This window comes from Chlorocebus sabaeus, chromosome 13 (genome assembly GCF_047675955.1).
Source record: "Chlorocebus sabaeus isolate Y175 chromosome 13, mChlSab1.0.hap1, whole genome shotgun sequence".
Taxonomy (NCBI): domain Eukaryota; kingdom Metazoa; phylum Chordata; class Mammalia; order Primates; family Cercopithecidae; genus Chlorocebus; species Chlorocebus sabaeus.
In genome coordinates, this window is record NC_132916.1 from 57,095,660 (window position 1) to 57,110,662 (window position 15,003).

General features: G+C 47.0%; 1 protein-coding gene across 1 annotated transcript in view; it reads right to left on the reverse strand.

Annotated features, from left to right (window-relative positions):
* Positions 1-624, reverse strand: part of VNN1 (vanin 1) — a 34,420-nt gene extending 33,796 nt beyond the window's left edge. The window contains exon 1 of the mRNA XM_008007009.3: positions 395-624. Coding sequence (XP_008005200.2) covers positions 395-604 — 210 coding nt within the window. The 5' untranslated portion in view covers positions 605-624. The remainder of the gene's footprint in view (positions 1-394) is intronic.
* Between the last annotated feature and the right edge of the window lie 14,379 nt (positions 625-15,003).

Genomic DNA, 15,003 nt, shown 5'->3' on the forward strand with positions numbered 1-15,003 from the left:
CAAAACCTGCAAACCCTTAATAGCACATGAGTACATGAAGGCCACTAATACTCTAAAAATAGCACCTGGTCCCTGATCCATTTATCCTCCATCCTCCATCTGTACCAGAAAAAGGGAACAAAGATGTTGAATTTATGGCCAGTTCCTCAAAGGTCTGCTGCTTCTTGATAATGAGCAAATTGTTCTTTTCTTAACTTTGTTCTTACTGTTAGGGTAGTGTCCTTGCTCTAATTTTGAGAGGAAACTAGAATTCTAACTGTAAAATAAAGGTTCTTGGCTCCTCTGATACATATGGCATCTAATAATGTAAAGGACCCTGACACTGGCCCTGTCTCCTAGGACCCCCTCCTTTCTCATAGAATCCAGTACACTGCAGAGATGGTAGAGATGGTACCTGCTGTGCTGCTGATGTGATCGCTCCTTCCAAAACGTCCAGATTACGATTCATTAATGCCAAAGCCTCCTCACGAGACACTGGTGTTAGGGTGACATTGGGCAATATCACTGCATGTTCATAAACAGCTGCAGTGAAAGTGTCCTGGCAGCTGGTTCTTGAGACATAGAGAAGCAAAATTGCCACATAAGCTGGCAGCTGAGTAGTCATGCTGAAGTCCAATGACTGCTGAAAAACAGAGCATGTCCTGGTATTTATAGAGAGAAGACACGTGGTGTCCAGAGTTAGTACCTTAAAAATAAACTATGGAAGTTGATTAAGAAAACTCTATGATTTCACAGCATTGTTAGTTAACAAAGGACCCTCCCTTATTGCAGTAATTTGAGAAGAGTAAATCAAGAACTGTATGTACATTATTTCGCTAGGGCTGCCTAACAAAATACAATAAACTGGGTGGTGTAAAAAATAAAAAATTTATTGTTTCGTGGTTCTGGAGGCTAGGAGTCGCAGAGGAAGGTGTCAGCAGAGTTGGTTCCTCTTGAGGGCGGTGAGGGAAGGATGTGTTCCAGGCCTCTCTCCTTGACCCATAGATGGCTGCCCTCTCCCTGTGTCTCTTCATATGATATTCTCCCCATGTGTGTGTCTGTGTCCAAGTTTTCCCTTTTTATGAGGACACCACTCTCATCTTTAACATGGGGAAAAGGAAAATCCCAGCTCTAGTTTCTTTTATCGTTGTTGTTGTTGTTGTTTGTTGTTGTTGTTGTTTTGAGACGGAGTTTCACTCTTGTCACCCAGGCTGCAGTGCAGTGGCACAATCTCAGCTCACTACAGCCTCCACCTCTCGGGTTCATGCGATTCTCCTGCCTCAGCCTCCCAAGTAGCTGGGATTACAGGTGCCTGCCACCATGCCCGGCTACTTTTTGTATTTTTAGTTGAGACAGGGTTTTTTCATGTTGGGCAGGCTGGTCTCAAACTCCTGACCTCAGGTGATCCACCTGCTTTGTTTTTATGCCAACTAAGGGCAGAAGAAAAAAGTCAAGTGAAGGTCATAAACCCAGGGGTACAGGCCACTAAAAGACTGAGACTGAATCATAGAACCCATTAGATTTAGTGCCCACTGTACTCCAGTATAACTTCATCTTAATTAACTAGATCTGAAATGACCCTGTTTCCAAAAAAGATTACATTCTAAGATACTGGCAGTTAGGACTTCAACTTATAAATTTTTGGAATTCATATATTTTGGAATGTCAGCACATAGACGTTCAAATAACTTTAAAACTTCTATTATTATTTTCATGTGAATATTTCAGCTCTACACTTTGATTTGCTTTTGTTTCCTCAAAATGGGGAAGCCAGGACAAAGAGGAATACAAAAGAGTTACTCATTTTCTATTGCTATATAACAAATTATCCCCAAATTCAGCAACTTCAAAAAGCAAACATACATTATCTCCCACTTTCTGTGGGTCAGGAATCCAGGGGCAGTTTAGCTGGTGCCTCTGGCCCAAAGTCTCTCTCACAAGGCTGCAGTCAAGCAGCCTCCAAGTCTAGTTACACCAAGGCTTGACTCCAGGAGGATTCACTTCCAAGCTCCAAGTTCCCTCATGTGGCTGACAGCAGGGCTCAGGTCCTCATTGGCTGCTGCCCAGAGACATGAGTTCCTAGTGATGCAAGCCTCACCACAGGGCAGCCAGCACTATGGTATCTGGATTCCCTTAGAGGAGAGATTCCCAGAGAGCAAGTGAACCCACTTGACAAGGAAGCCATGGATGCTTCGTAATGTAATCGGGGAAGCAACACTTCATCACTTTTGCTGTATTCTATCCAATAAAACATTAGGAACCAACTTTGAAGCTGCTTATCACAGAGGCAACAGAGGTGTACAAAGAATGAGAGCAAAAACAATAAAATAAAATACTGAGAGCTGGGGAGGGAGATCCAGAGCGAGGAGAGGGAAATTATAACAAATAGAAAAACTGTTCGTAGATTTTGATACTAAGTTGGCAAATTTTGTTTCAGTTGTGCATTAAGGGTAATATTTACAGAATTAGTGTTTATGTTTTTCCGTTTTATTTTTAGATCTGTTTGTCTTTGAATGGTATTTTCATAATTCAATATGCAAACACGCCTATCTAATTTTTTACTTTAGTAACTATAATGTATTTATTCTGCAATTGCCAAGGTAACCCAGCGGTTGTGGTTGGCTGGTCCTCCTGAGTCTCCGGTAAACACCAGCTTCTCTGACTGCTTGCTGACCTCTTAGGGCCTTTTCATGCCCAGGTGGGTGGCAATACCACATATTTCACAAACAGATGTCATTATTATGTAACAATTTATAAAAGGAAGCACTGAAATAAAAGTTAAAACTGAGATGAGTTGCCAAGAAGTTAAAAAATTACTTATTTGCCCTTCTTAGATTAAAAATACTGAATCTCCCATGGAGTTTCTAGTCCAACTCATACAGAGCTTGGCAGTCATTTTTCCCATGCTCACAACAAGAAAAAAGCTAAACAAATAAAAATCAACAACTTTTCTAAGATGCATCAGAGAACTGAGATCACAGGACAAACTGCGGTCCTCAAAATTGAAGAGACAGGCAAACACAGAGGGTAAGAGTGTACTGGGAGCAGAGTCCTCTATGGCTGGCGCCAGTACCATGGGGTCACTTGAACTGTAATTGACGAATTGCTGGAGGCTCAGGGTGGACAACCTTGAGAGTTCTGGTCTGTTCTTCTAAATAAAAGCCTGCCCTCAAGGTAAAGTATTTTACCAGAGCCTAACCTACCTAGGGGAAGAAAAATTCCAACCCCAGCCACTCTAATCTTTAACATGGGGAAAGGGAAAATCTCAGCTCTAGCTTGTTTTTATGCCAACTAATGGCAGAAGAAAAAAGCCAAGTGAAGTTCATAAACCCAAGGGTACAGGCTCACTAAAAGACTGAGACTGAATCATAGGACCAATAACCCTGTCCCTCCTCCAGCACGTTACTGCCACATGGATCTAGCCTTTCTGGCCTACCTAGCATGTACTAGCTGAGAGCAAATCTTCAGATGAAATACTGCAGTTCGGCCAGGTGTGGTGGCTCACGCCTATAATCCCAGCACTTTGGGAGGCTGAGGCGGGCGGATCACCGAAGGTCAGGAGTTTGAGACAAGCCTGACCAACATGGAGAAACCCCACCTCTACTAAAAATACAAAAATTAGCTGGGCATGGAGGGAGTGGGGTGGGGGGCGCCTGTAATCCCAGCTACTCGGGAGTCTGAGACAGGAGAATTGCTTGAACCCAGGAGGTGGAGTTTGCCTTGAGCCGAGATCGTGCCATTGCACTCCAGCTTGGTGACAGAGTGAGACTCCATCTCAAAGAAAAAAAAAAAAAAGAGAGAGAAAAATAAATAGAAATAGAAACAGTGCAGTTCTTGCAGTAGAGTATCATCAGCAGGACGTGGACCTGGGAGGCACCAACAGCCTCTACTACAACTCCTAGGGTGGTTCTCTGGATCCTTAACCCTACTGCTACAGCCTGCCAAGGTCCCCAAATGCAGCCCTTCTGCTCACACAGAGTAGAAACTGGGAGAATTGTCTCCAAGGAAATGACTTTGAGTGTAGACAAAAGCCCTAATTGGTACCTCCAGACTCCTTCAACCAAATTTGCATAGATGGAGCAGATTGCCTTTTGCAAGGAAAACATGACATCGCACTGTCCAGAACAGAGCAAGACCCACAGTGTTCTGGATTTTCCTAGCAGAGCAGTGGTCACCCCAACCCAGGCAGCAGGCCCCCAGAGGAGCTCAGAAGCAAGTCCTGCCCAGCTTACGCAGAGAGAACCAGAAACAAGGGAAAAGGAGAGGAGAGCAAGGACTGAGTGGAGTGAGCACTGCCTCTTACACTTCACCCAGTGAACTCTGAAAAGCCATGTGCACAGCGTGTAAAAGTGTGTCCACATACATGTGTCCGATAAAAGATTGATTGGCAGTCAGCCTCTGCATTGCCACTCAAAATATATGCAGATATTTTCATATTTAGTATCTACAACACGATGTCAATTCTTTTGTTGACATTTAGGAAAAACTATTCATTTTTCCTCTGCTCTCACACCACAACAATTAACACAAAAGACTGGTTACCCCCAAGTAGGTGGGGATTTCTCCCCACTAGAAAGCAAGTAATTGACTCTGTAGCAGACATCAGCTGGCTATCTTCCAGTTCAATCCAAACACTATTTATCCAAAGATAGCATCAGATCCCGCATACTAAGGGCTCAGTCCCACAAAACCGCCCCCTCCTTCCCACCAGTAACAAGTCTGGGCCTCCAGATCTTCCGACCAAATGGCTCTGGGTTGGGGTTTCCATGACCCCTTTTTTTGGGTTCAATTAATTTGCTAGAGTGGTTCACAGAACTCGCGGAAACACTTACCTTTAGTGGCTTATTGTAAAGGATATTACAAAGGATACAAATGAAGAGGTGCATAGAGCGAGGTATGGGGGAAAGACTGGAGAGCCTTCCACGCACCCCTAGATATGCCACCCTCCAGGAACCTCCACGTGTTCGGCTGTAAGGAAACTCTGCACCCTGTCCTTTTGGGTTTTTATGGAAGCTTCATTACATAGTCATGATTGACAATCGTGTAGAAATGCGATTGGACAAAAAGGATATGATCCCATACTAACAGTTTGAGTGGGGAAACCCAGTAGAGTTTGTCTGTTCAGGTTTGTCTTGACATCTCTTTGTAGCATTTCTTCCCTAAGGTATGGGGTGGGACCCTCTCTGAAATGAGGGTCTTTTGAGCCACAATCAGATTATAGTCCTGCCTTAGGGAAGACAGGGGAATGTCAGAGACGGAGATGCTGTTTCATAAGGCCTGCTCCTGAGGCCTAAAACCCCCTAATGTTAACAACAACAACAAAAAAACCCTAACAAAGGATATGGGATTTATAAGCCAGGAACTATAATATCACAAGTTGTTAATGTTACAAGAATACATATTGTTGCATAGGACTTAATAAAACTATTTTTGCATTGTTAATGTAGCCTATAAACATGATGATGTAGCTTGAACTTGCTCTCATGAAAGAAAAAATTTGTTTGCTTACCAGTGAGTTATACTCTGCTGTATCAGAAATATTAAGTCAAGCCATAAGAGTGGCTTCACTCTCCGTAGAAAGATTTTAGATGAGGAAGATACAGTTGTGAGAGCTGAGTCTAGCAGAGCGATCGTTTTTATCAATGACAAACAAAATAAGTGTGGTTAGGGGAGGGAGAAGAGACAAAAAGATCAAAGAAAATAAAAAGCAAAAGGTATTAAAATGTGGGAGGTAAAATTACTCCAAGAAGTATAGGCTTAGTAAGAGCTGAAAACTGACCACGAGATTTGACTTTTTTTTTTAGACAAGGTCTCACTCTGTTGCCTAGGCTGGAGTGCAGTGGTACAATCTTGGCTCACTGCAGCCTCTACCTCCTGGGCTCAAGTGATCTTCCCACCCCAGCCTCTCCGGTAGCTGGCACCATAGGCACATACCAGCATACTCGGCTAATTTGCTGTTGTTGTTTTTATTGTTTGTAGAGACAGGGTTTTGCCATATTGTCCAGGCTGGTCTCAAACTCCTTGGCTCAAGCCATCTGCCTGCCTTGGCCTTCCAAAGTGCTGAGATTACAGGTGTGAGTTACGGTAGCCTGCCCCGAGATTGGATTTTAAAGTTCCTTTTAATAAAGAGAGAGGGGCAGGAGTCAGTTTACATAAAAATGCATGAGGTGAGAGGTGCCGAGGAAACTGGGGCAACCAGAGCGCATAATGCAGCCTCCAGACAACTGGCTTAGGAAAGAGAAGAAAGAAGTCTAGAAGGAACCAATGTGAGGCAATAAAGAGGGAAGATGCCCACCTCCTGCACACAGAGGAATCTGGGGCACAAACCTAAGATCTGAGAGCGATAGTCCCTGAAGGGAGAATCCAGGAAAGATGGGAGGGGGAAACCGAGTGCGTTTTCTGCTGCCCAGAATATCTCTGACTTCCTGGTCTTGGACTGCATTACAGCAGGTAGAAATAAACACTTAGGAAGAGTTCAGGAATGCATTTATCAAACATTCTGTGGACATAAGAGGTGTCTCCTACATAACCCAGAGAACCCAGCTGTTCTTCAGTATGTCTCTTTCCAGAGTTAATTAGTGACCAACCAGAAAAATGACTAAGAGAACCAGGACAGTGGACCAGAGGTATCTGGGGAAAAGGTGACACGGTGGTCCTGTCTAGGAAGCTCCCAGCCTGGCACAACCTGCAATAAACCCCTGAGCACTGAGAGGGGCTCAACCAAGATTGGGTAGATTTTAGAACAGAATAATTTCAAAAGGAAATGAGATGTGATCTGAATGACATATTTTAATTTAATTTATTTTATTTATTTATTTATTGAGAAGGAGTTTTGCTTTTCTTGCCCCAGGCTGGACTGCAATGATGTAGTCTCAGCTCACTGCAACCTCCGCCTCCCAGATTCAAGTGATTCTCCTGTCTCAGCCTCCCGAGTAGCTGGGATTACAGGCACGCACCACCACGATGAGCTAATTTTTGTATTTTTAGTAGAGACGGGGTTTTTCCATGTCAGCCAGACTGGTCTCAAACTCCTGACATCAGGTGATCTGTCCACCTCAGCTTCCCAAAGTGCTGGGATTACAGGTGTGAGCCACCACACCCAGCTGATATAATCTATTTTTTTTTTTTAATTTCCGTTTTAGCTGGCCCTGTGGCTCACAGCTGTAATCTCGGCACTTTGGGAGGCCAAGGAGAGCAAATCACTTGAGGTCAGGAGTTCAAGACCAGCCTGGCCAACATGATGAAACCCCGTCTATACCAAAAATACAAAAAATTAGCCGGGTGTGGAGGCGCGTGCCTGAAGTCTCAGCTACTTGGGAGGCTGAGGCGGGAGAATCACTTGAACTAGGGATGAAGAGGGCCAGCCCTTCCACACCTGTGGGTATTTCCTGTCAGGTGAGACAAGAGACTGAGAAAAGAAATGAGACACAGAGATAAAGTATAGAGAAAGAACACTGGACCCAGGGAACCGGCGCTCAGCATACAGAGGACCTGCACCGGTACTGATCTCTGAGTTCCTCCAGTATTTATTGATTACTACTTTCACTATCTCAGCAAGGGGAATGTGGCAGGAGAACAGGGTGATAGTGGGGAGAAGGTCAGCAAGAAAACATGTGAGCAAAGGAATCTATCACAAATCAGTTCAAGGGAAGGTACTATGCCTGGATGTGCATGTAGGCCAGAGTGTAATAAAGAGTAACAGACCAGCATTGCCACCAGCATATCTCGCCTCCAGCCACAGGGCAGTTTTCTCCTATCTCAGAATAGAACAAATGTACAATCAGGTTTTATACCGGGACATTCCATCCCCAGGGGCAGGCAGGAGACAGAGGCCTTCCTCTTATCTCAACTACAAGAGGCCTTCCTCTTCTACTAATCCTCCTCAGCACATACCCTTCACGAGTGTCCGGCTGGGGGATGGTCAGGTCTTTTCCATCCCACAAGGCCATATCTCAGGCTATCTCAGTGGGGAGAAACCTTGGACAATACCCAGCTTTCCTGGGCAGAGGTCCCTGCGGCTTTCCACAGAGCATTGTGCCCCTGGTTAATCGAGAATGGAGAATGGCGATGACTTTTGCCCTACATACTGCCTGTAAAGATATTATTAACAAGGCACATCCTGCACAGCCCTAGATCCCTTAAATCTTGATTTCATATGACATCTGTTTCTGTGAGCACAAGGTTGGGGCTAAAGTTACAGATTAACAGCATCTCAAAGCCAAACAATTGTTCAGGGGACAGATCAAATGGAGTTTCTTATTGTTATGCCCAGACCGTTTGTTCCCCAAAGAAGACCACCAGAGTCCAGAGTCAAAGTCAAGCGGCAAGGATCTTTACTACAAGTTCGAACCTGGTCCCTCCATTCCACAGCATACAAGAGGGCCTCGAACAATGCGAGTGTTTGCTTTTTATAGCCCGAAAGTTACAGGGGAACAAAGGAATTCTTTTGGTTCCCGCGCTTTCAGTAAAACTTTGAACGGCTGCCTCCTTATCGGAGACTTTCCAGGTGGTGTTTGTACTGGGCTCAGGAAGTTTGAGAGATATATGGCGCTATGTGGTGGGATGGGAGGATGGGATGTGTTTGTACTGGGCTCAGGAAGTTTGAGAGATATATGGCGATATGTGGTGGGATGGGAGGATGGGATGTGTTTGTACTGGGCTCAGGAAGTTTGAGAGATATATGGCGATATGTGGTGGGATGGGAGGATGGGATGTGTTTGTACTGGGCTTGTTTGTTTTGAGCCCGGGGCTGAGGAATGTGCCTGATTTCTTTTCATCCCCCCTTTTCATAGGTACTTCTAGAGCCAATCTTGGGTCTTATAAGTCTGATTCTGTTTCAGCGTTTACAGGTTGGTATTGGGCTCTGAGGACCATGAGCTGTATGGTGTCAAATCTCTTCTTAACAAATTGTAAAATTCTGTTAAAGACACAAGGTCCTACGGTAAGCAGAAATAGTAGACTTAGCAGGGGTCAAAGGAAGGGGGCTAACAGAGAAAACATAGAGGAATTCCACCATTGGTCTGCAGCTGAAGCAAACTGCCATGTTTTTACTTCTGCGCTTAACTTGCGTAACTGTTGGACCCGGTCCTTTACAAGCCCTGATTCATTTATGTAGAAACAACAGTCTTCTTTCAGAAACATACATGTACCACCTTTTTCTGCAGTGAGTAGGTCTAGGGCCCTCCGGTTCTGCAAGGTTATCTGAGCTAGGGACGTGAGCTGCCGCTGAAGGGAGGCAAGGGACTCAGCTGACTCCTCCATAGCAACGGCAAATTGTTGGTACAGCTTGTTACTTTCTATGAGGGTGTGACCTAGGGCTCCCCCCGCCAGTCCGGCCGCAATGAGGGATGCGGTGAGGGAGATTCCCGCAATGAGGGGAAGAAATATGGCTCGTGCAGATCTCGGTCTAGGGACTGGGTGAATAGCAGTACTAGTCCAGTTACCGGTGTACCCTAGGAACTCGCCAGCAGTTAGTAGAGTCAACCGGGGAACTAATATGACAGGAAGACACAGTAGGTTGGTAACAGAGGGACTAGGTAGGTTCTTAGATAATGTTCCATTACACCAGAAGAATATGCCCGGCGGAGCCCTTAGGGTGATATTAGGGGGCATTGCAGTGATGCTGCAGAGGCTGGAATTGGTTCCTGAGAAACAGTAGGGAAACTTCTCCTGACTGGGGTTTAGGTATAGGGGCACATTTAGGATAGGAGCATATGAGAGGTTTTGGAGGTTGTTAGCTTGGGCAGAGGTAGAGGATCCCCATGGCAGAGGGACAGCGGTTAGCGGTGGATGCCCTAGAGTGGCACACAGAAAGCAGCCAGACAGGCTGTGAAGTCCTGTAAGGTTAGCAAGTTCTAGTCCTTCTTGTAATAATTTTAATCAGGAGAAAGGACATAAGTCTTGTGTTAGTCTGTTTTCCTGTCGTTGGATATTCCTGTGGACCAGGGGCAGTACTTGCACTAGGCCTCGCCACAGATAGAGGTGACTGCTAGGCCATGTGGAGGAGGGGGAGTAGTATACAGCCCCATGTTGAGGCGTGGTCCAGCGGGAGTTCCAGGGGTCTCTAACTATCCGTGTATATGAAAAGTCTCCATCCCGTCTATGATGGAAGGGCCACTTAGGGTCTAACTGTTTTTTCTCTCCCCAACAATGGGATCTATGGATGTTACAATAGTTATAAGGACAGCCGGCATTTTGGTGCCACCAATAGTGTTTACAATTGTATTTAGTCTGATCAAACTCAAAGCATATTATTGGTGTCATAGGTTTGGCTATTTGAAAACCAGTAAAATTTAGTAGAATTGGGCTGTTGCACCCTGAGGAGGGGCAATCAGCACTGGCCAATAATTTCCCGGGCTTATGAGGTTGCCCAGGGTGGGTTCGGTTTTCATAAAGCCAGAATCTCCAGACAAAGGGATTAAGAGCTGGTTTTGTGATTTCCCCAGCAGCCACTAGGGCGACTAACGTTAGGGTTAGACTACCTAACTGCATGTTTGCAGTGAGCTATGCTGCCGGCGCAGGGTGAGTTTTAAGGGGTTGTTCTTAGCTCTGTCCACGGTCTACATGTCCAGTGCTTCAGCCGCCGCTGTGATTGGTCCCAGAAGGTCGGAGGTTGGGTCCACTGGCTTGACGTGGGTGTAGGGGATCCACGACGCGATGCCTTCTACCTTCAGGGCGGTGGGTGTGGTTAGGAGTACCTGGAGTGGTCCTTTCCACCTGGGTTCTAGGGTCTCTTGTCGGTGTCACTTGACCAGGACCCAGTCTCCTGGCTGGTACGGATGGGGTGTCAGTGGGGGACCAGTCTCATATAGTTCCTTCAGCTTGGGCCAGATTTCTTGATGAATTTTCTGCAAGGCTTGTAGGGAAAATAAGAGTTCAGAGACATTTTTTGTTTCAGACTTGAGCAGATCATCTTTTAGGCTGGAAACTAGGGGTGGGGGTCTGCCATACATGATTTCATAAGGGGTAAGGCCCAGTCTGTAAGGGGTATTACGGGCCCGGAACAGAGCGTAGGGGAGAAGGACCACCCAATTAGCACCAGTCTCCATAGTTAATTTAGTTAAGGTCTCCTTTAAGGTCCGATTCATCCTCTCTACCTGTCCTGAACTCTGGGGCCTGTAAGCGCAATGTAGTTTCCAATTTGCCCCAAGGATGGAAGCCAAATCCTGACTTACCTTAGCGACGAAGGCCGGCCCATTATCTGACCCTATCTGGACGGGGAAGCCATACCTGGGGAGGATATCTTCCAGGATTTTCTTTGCTACAACCTAAGCAGTTTCCCTTTTGGTGGGGAATGCTTCAGTCCACCCTGAAAAGGTATCTACAAAGACAAGTAAGTACCGATGCCCGTATTTTCCTGGCTTTATCTCAGTAAAATCTACTTCCCAGTAGATACCGGGCCTGGTTCCCCTGAGCCTTGTTCCCATTGCAGCCTGGGATTGGGGGTAGGCGCTGTTAAGCTGGCAGACTTTGCAACTCGTCACAATGCTGCTGGCCGTCTCGGCTGTATGTCTGAATTTGAGCTTAGAGCGTCTGATCAGGTCTATCATCCGCCGAGCACCCAGGTGGGTGGTTCAGTGGATGTGTTCTAACACTTGTTGTCCTAATTTTTCTGGTAGGATGGTTTGGTCATTAGTATCAGTCCACCACCCATTCTGGATCTGTTTCAGGGGAAGTTTGTCAATCCACTGGAGATCTTGTTCTGAATAATCAGGGAGATATGGCAAGTCCCTGGGGCCCGGATCAGGGAGCTGGAGTGCAAGGAGCTGGCTGGGAGCCTTGGCCACACTCCTTGCAGTTTGGTCTGCTAGAAAGTTGCCTTGAGCAATTGGAGTGGTTGGTTTCTGATGCCCTGGGCAATGTACAATAGCCAATTTTTCTGGTCTCCATAGGGCTGTTAGCAGGGCTAGGATCTCTTGCTTGTTTTTTATTTCTTTTCCTTCAGCCGTTAGTAACCCTCACTCCCTGTAAATGGCCCCATGTCTGTGCACCGTAGCAAAAGTATAGCGGCTGTCTGTGTATACTGTCAGTTTCTTCCCTGCCCCTAAGGTAAGAGTTCGGGTGAGCGCTATCAGTTCGGCCTTCCGGGCCGATGTTCCCGGGGGCAGGGGTTCCACCCAAATTACCTCAGTCTCTGAAGTTACTGCCACTCCAGCGTACCTCTGGCCTTGGTGTACGAAGCTGCTCCCATCAGTGAACCAGACTAGGTCAGCGTCCGGAAGTGGGCGGTCCTGCATGTCCTCTTGAACTCCATGCACCTGAGCTAGAATCTCGGTGCAATCATGGAGCAGGCGTCCAGGTCTGGGTTGGGCAGCAGCGAGGCAGGGTTTAAGGTTGTTGGGGGCAGGAAAGTTATCCTGAGGGGATTTAGTAGTAGTCCTTGGTAGTGGGTGAGCCGGGCGTTACTTATCCATCGATTAGGTGGCTGTTTGAGTACACCCTCGATGGCATGTGGAGTAACGACCCATAATTCTTGACCCATGACAAGTTTATCAGCATCTTGTACCATCAGGGCCGTGGCTGCAATCATTCGGAGACAAGGGGGCCACCCGGCAGCCACTGGGTCTAATTTCTTTGACAGGTAGGCAACCGGCCTCTGCCAGGGGCCTAAGTTCTGAGTTATTACCGCCTTGGTGACACCCTTGCTCTTGTCCACGTATAAGTGGAAGGGCTTGGTGACATCAGGTAGTCCCAGTGCAGGCGCAGAGAGTAGGGCAGTTTTGATCTGTTGGAAAGCCGACTCGGCTTCTTCTGTCCAATTAAATGGCTGCTGCCCCTGTGTTGCCTGATACAAGGGTTTAGCCAGCTCTGCGAACCCAGGTATCCATAGTCTACAAAATCCCGCCGACCCCAGGAATTCCCTTACTTGTCGGGTGGATTGTGGCCTGGGGATCTGCAGAACAGTCTGCTTCCGGGCATTTGTTAACCAGCGCTGTCCTCCTTTTAGCAGGTACCCCAGATATGTCACTTCTGATTTACAGATTTGAGCTTTCTTTGCCGAGGCTCGGTAGCCTAGATTCCCTAGAGCTTGTAAGAGACCCTTGGTCCCTTGAATACAAGCTTCTTGGGTCTCAGCAGCAATCAGGAGGTCATCAACATACTGTAGTAAGGTTATTTCAGGGTGTTTGCGTCGGTACTCACCCAGGTCTTCATGGAGGGCCTCGTTGAACAGGGTAGGAGAGTTTTTGAATCCCTGCGGCAGTCTGGTCCATGTCAGTTGGCCACTTATGCCCCTCTCAGGGTCAGTCCACTCAAAGGCGAAGAGCTTTTGGCTCTGAGGGGCTAAAGGCAAACTGAAGAAAGCATCTTTCAAATCTAAAACAGTGTACCATTGATGTTTAGGGTTTAGGGTACTCAGGAGGGTGTACGGGTTAGGCACGGTTGGGTGTATGTCCATAACCCTCTTATTGACTTCTCTCAAGTCTTGTACAGGTCTGTATTCTCCGCTATTAGGTTTTCGTACCGGCAACAATGGAGTATTCCAGGGCGAGTGACATGGGCGAAGGACCCCTTGGTCGAGGAGCCGGCAAATATGTGGTGCAATCCCTTCTTTGGCCTCTAGGGGCATTGGGTATTGGCGTACCCGCACGGGGTCTGTCCCAGGCTTAAGTTCAACAAACAAAGCAGGACGGTGTTTTGCTAGTCCTAAACCCCCCATTTCTGCCCAAGCTCCTGGATATTGCTGGAGCCAGGTTGCTACGTCCTGGTCAGGGGCCGCTCGCTCCTGGTGGAGCCGGTATTCATCTTTTAGGGTTATAGTCAGGACGGACACGGGCTGATTTTGGGAGTTGGTCATGATGGGCCCCTCAGGGAGGAAATGGATCTGTGCTCCCATTTTAGTTAGCAGGTCTCTCCCTAGTAGGGGACAGGGGCTCTCAGGGATAACCAGGAAAGAATGGGTTACATTCCTGGCTCCGAGGTTTACTGTTCTTTGTGTTGTCCAGGGGTATTTCTTAACTCCTGTGGCCCCTTGCACCCACGAGGACTTGGAGGATAATTTTCCATTAGTTTTAACTAGGACCGAGTGCTGTGCTCCCGTATCGACCAAGAACTGGACTGGGGACCCCTCCACTTGTAAAGTTACCCTAGGTTCGGGGAGGGGGTCCGAACCTCATCTTCCCTAGTCTTCATCTTGAGTGACTAGTATGGGTGTAGACCTAGGGGGTCCCTGTCCTCGTTGTTTCTTTTTGGGGCAGTCTGTTATCCAGTGACCAGCTTTCTTACAGTATGCACATTGGTCTTTGCTCAGATTATCATGCCTGGGGGGCCGCCTAGGTTGGGTGTACTCTGGCTGTAGATGCTCTTTCTGTACTACTGCTGCCAGGACCTTGGTCATTTTTTCAGTGGCTTTAAATTGCCTTTCCTCTGGAGTATCTCTGTTATTGTAAACCTGCTGGGCTATCTGAAGGAGGTCCTGAATCCGCTTTCCCTCCAAGTCTTCTAATTTCTGGAGTTTCCTTTTAATATCTGGCACTGCCTGATTTATGAAAGACATTACAACAGCTGCCTGACTTCCTGGAGCCTCTGGGTCTATGGGGGTGTACTGTCTAAAAGCTTCCATTAATCTTTCTAAGTAGGTAGCTGGGCTTTCTGCCTTTCCCTGCAGAACAGAGTATACTTTAGCCAAATTAGTGGGCTTGCGAGCAGCCGCCTGGAGACCCACCATTAGAGTCTGGCGATAAAGGTGTAGCCGTCTCCTACCTTCTGCCGTGTTGTAGTCCCACGCCGGCCTGGTCAGAGGAAAGGTTGCGTTTATGAGGTTGGGGTTGGCAGTCGGTTGACCGTCATCCCCCGGGACCAGCTTTCTAGCTTCTACCTGTATTCTCTCTCGCCCTTCCATGGTAAACAAGATTCGGAGGAGCTGCTGACAATCATCCCAAGTGGGCTGGTGGGTGAACATGACACTATCCAGTAAAGCCAGTAAATCTTTGGGGTTGTCTGAAAACCGAGCACTCTGAGTCTTCCAGTTATACAGATCACTGTTGGAGAATGGCCAGTACTGGAGCCTGGGGATTCCTGTGTCAT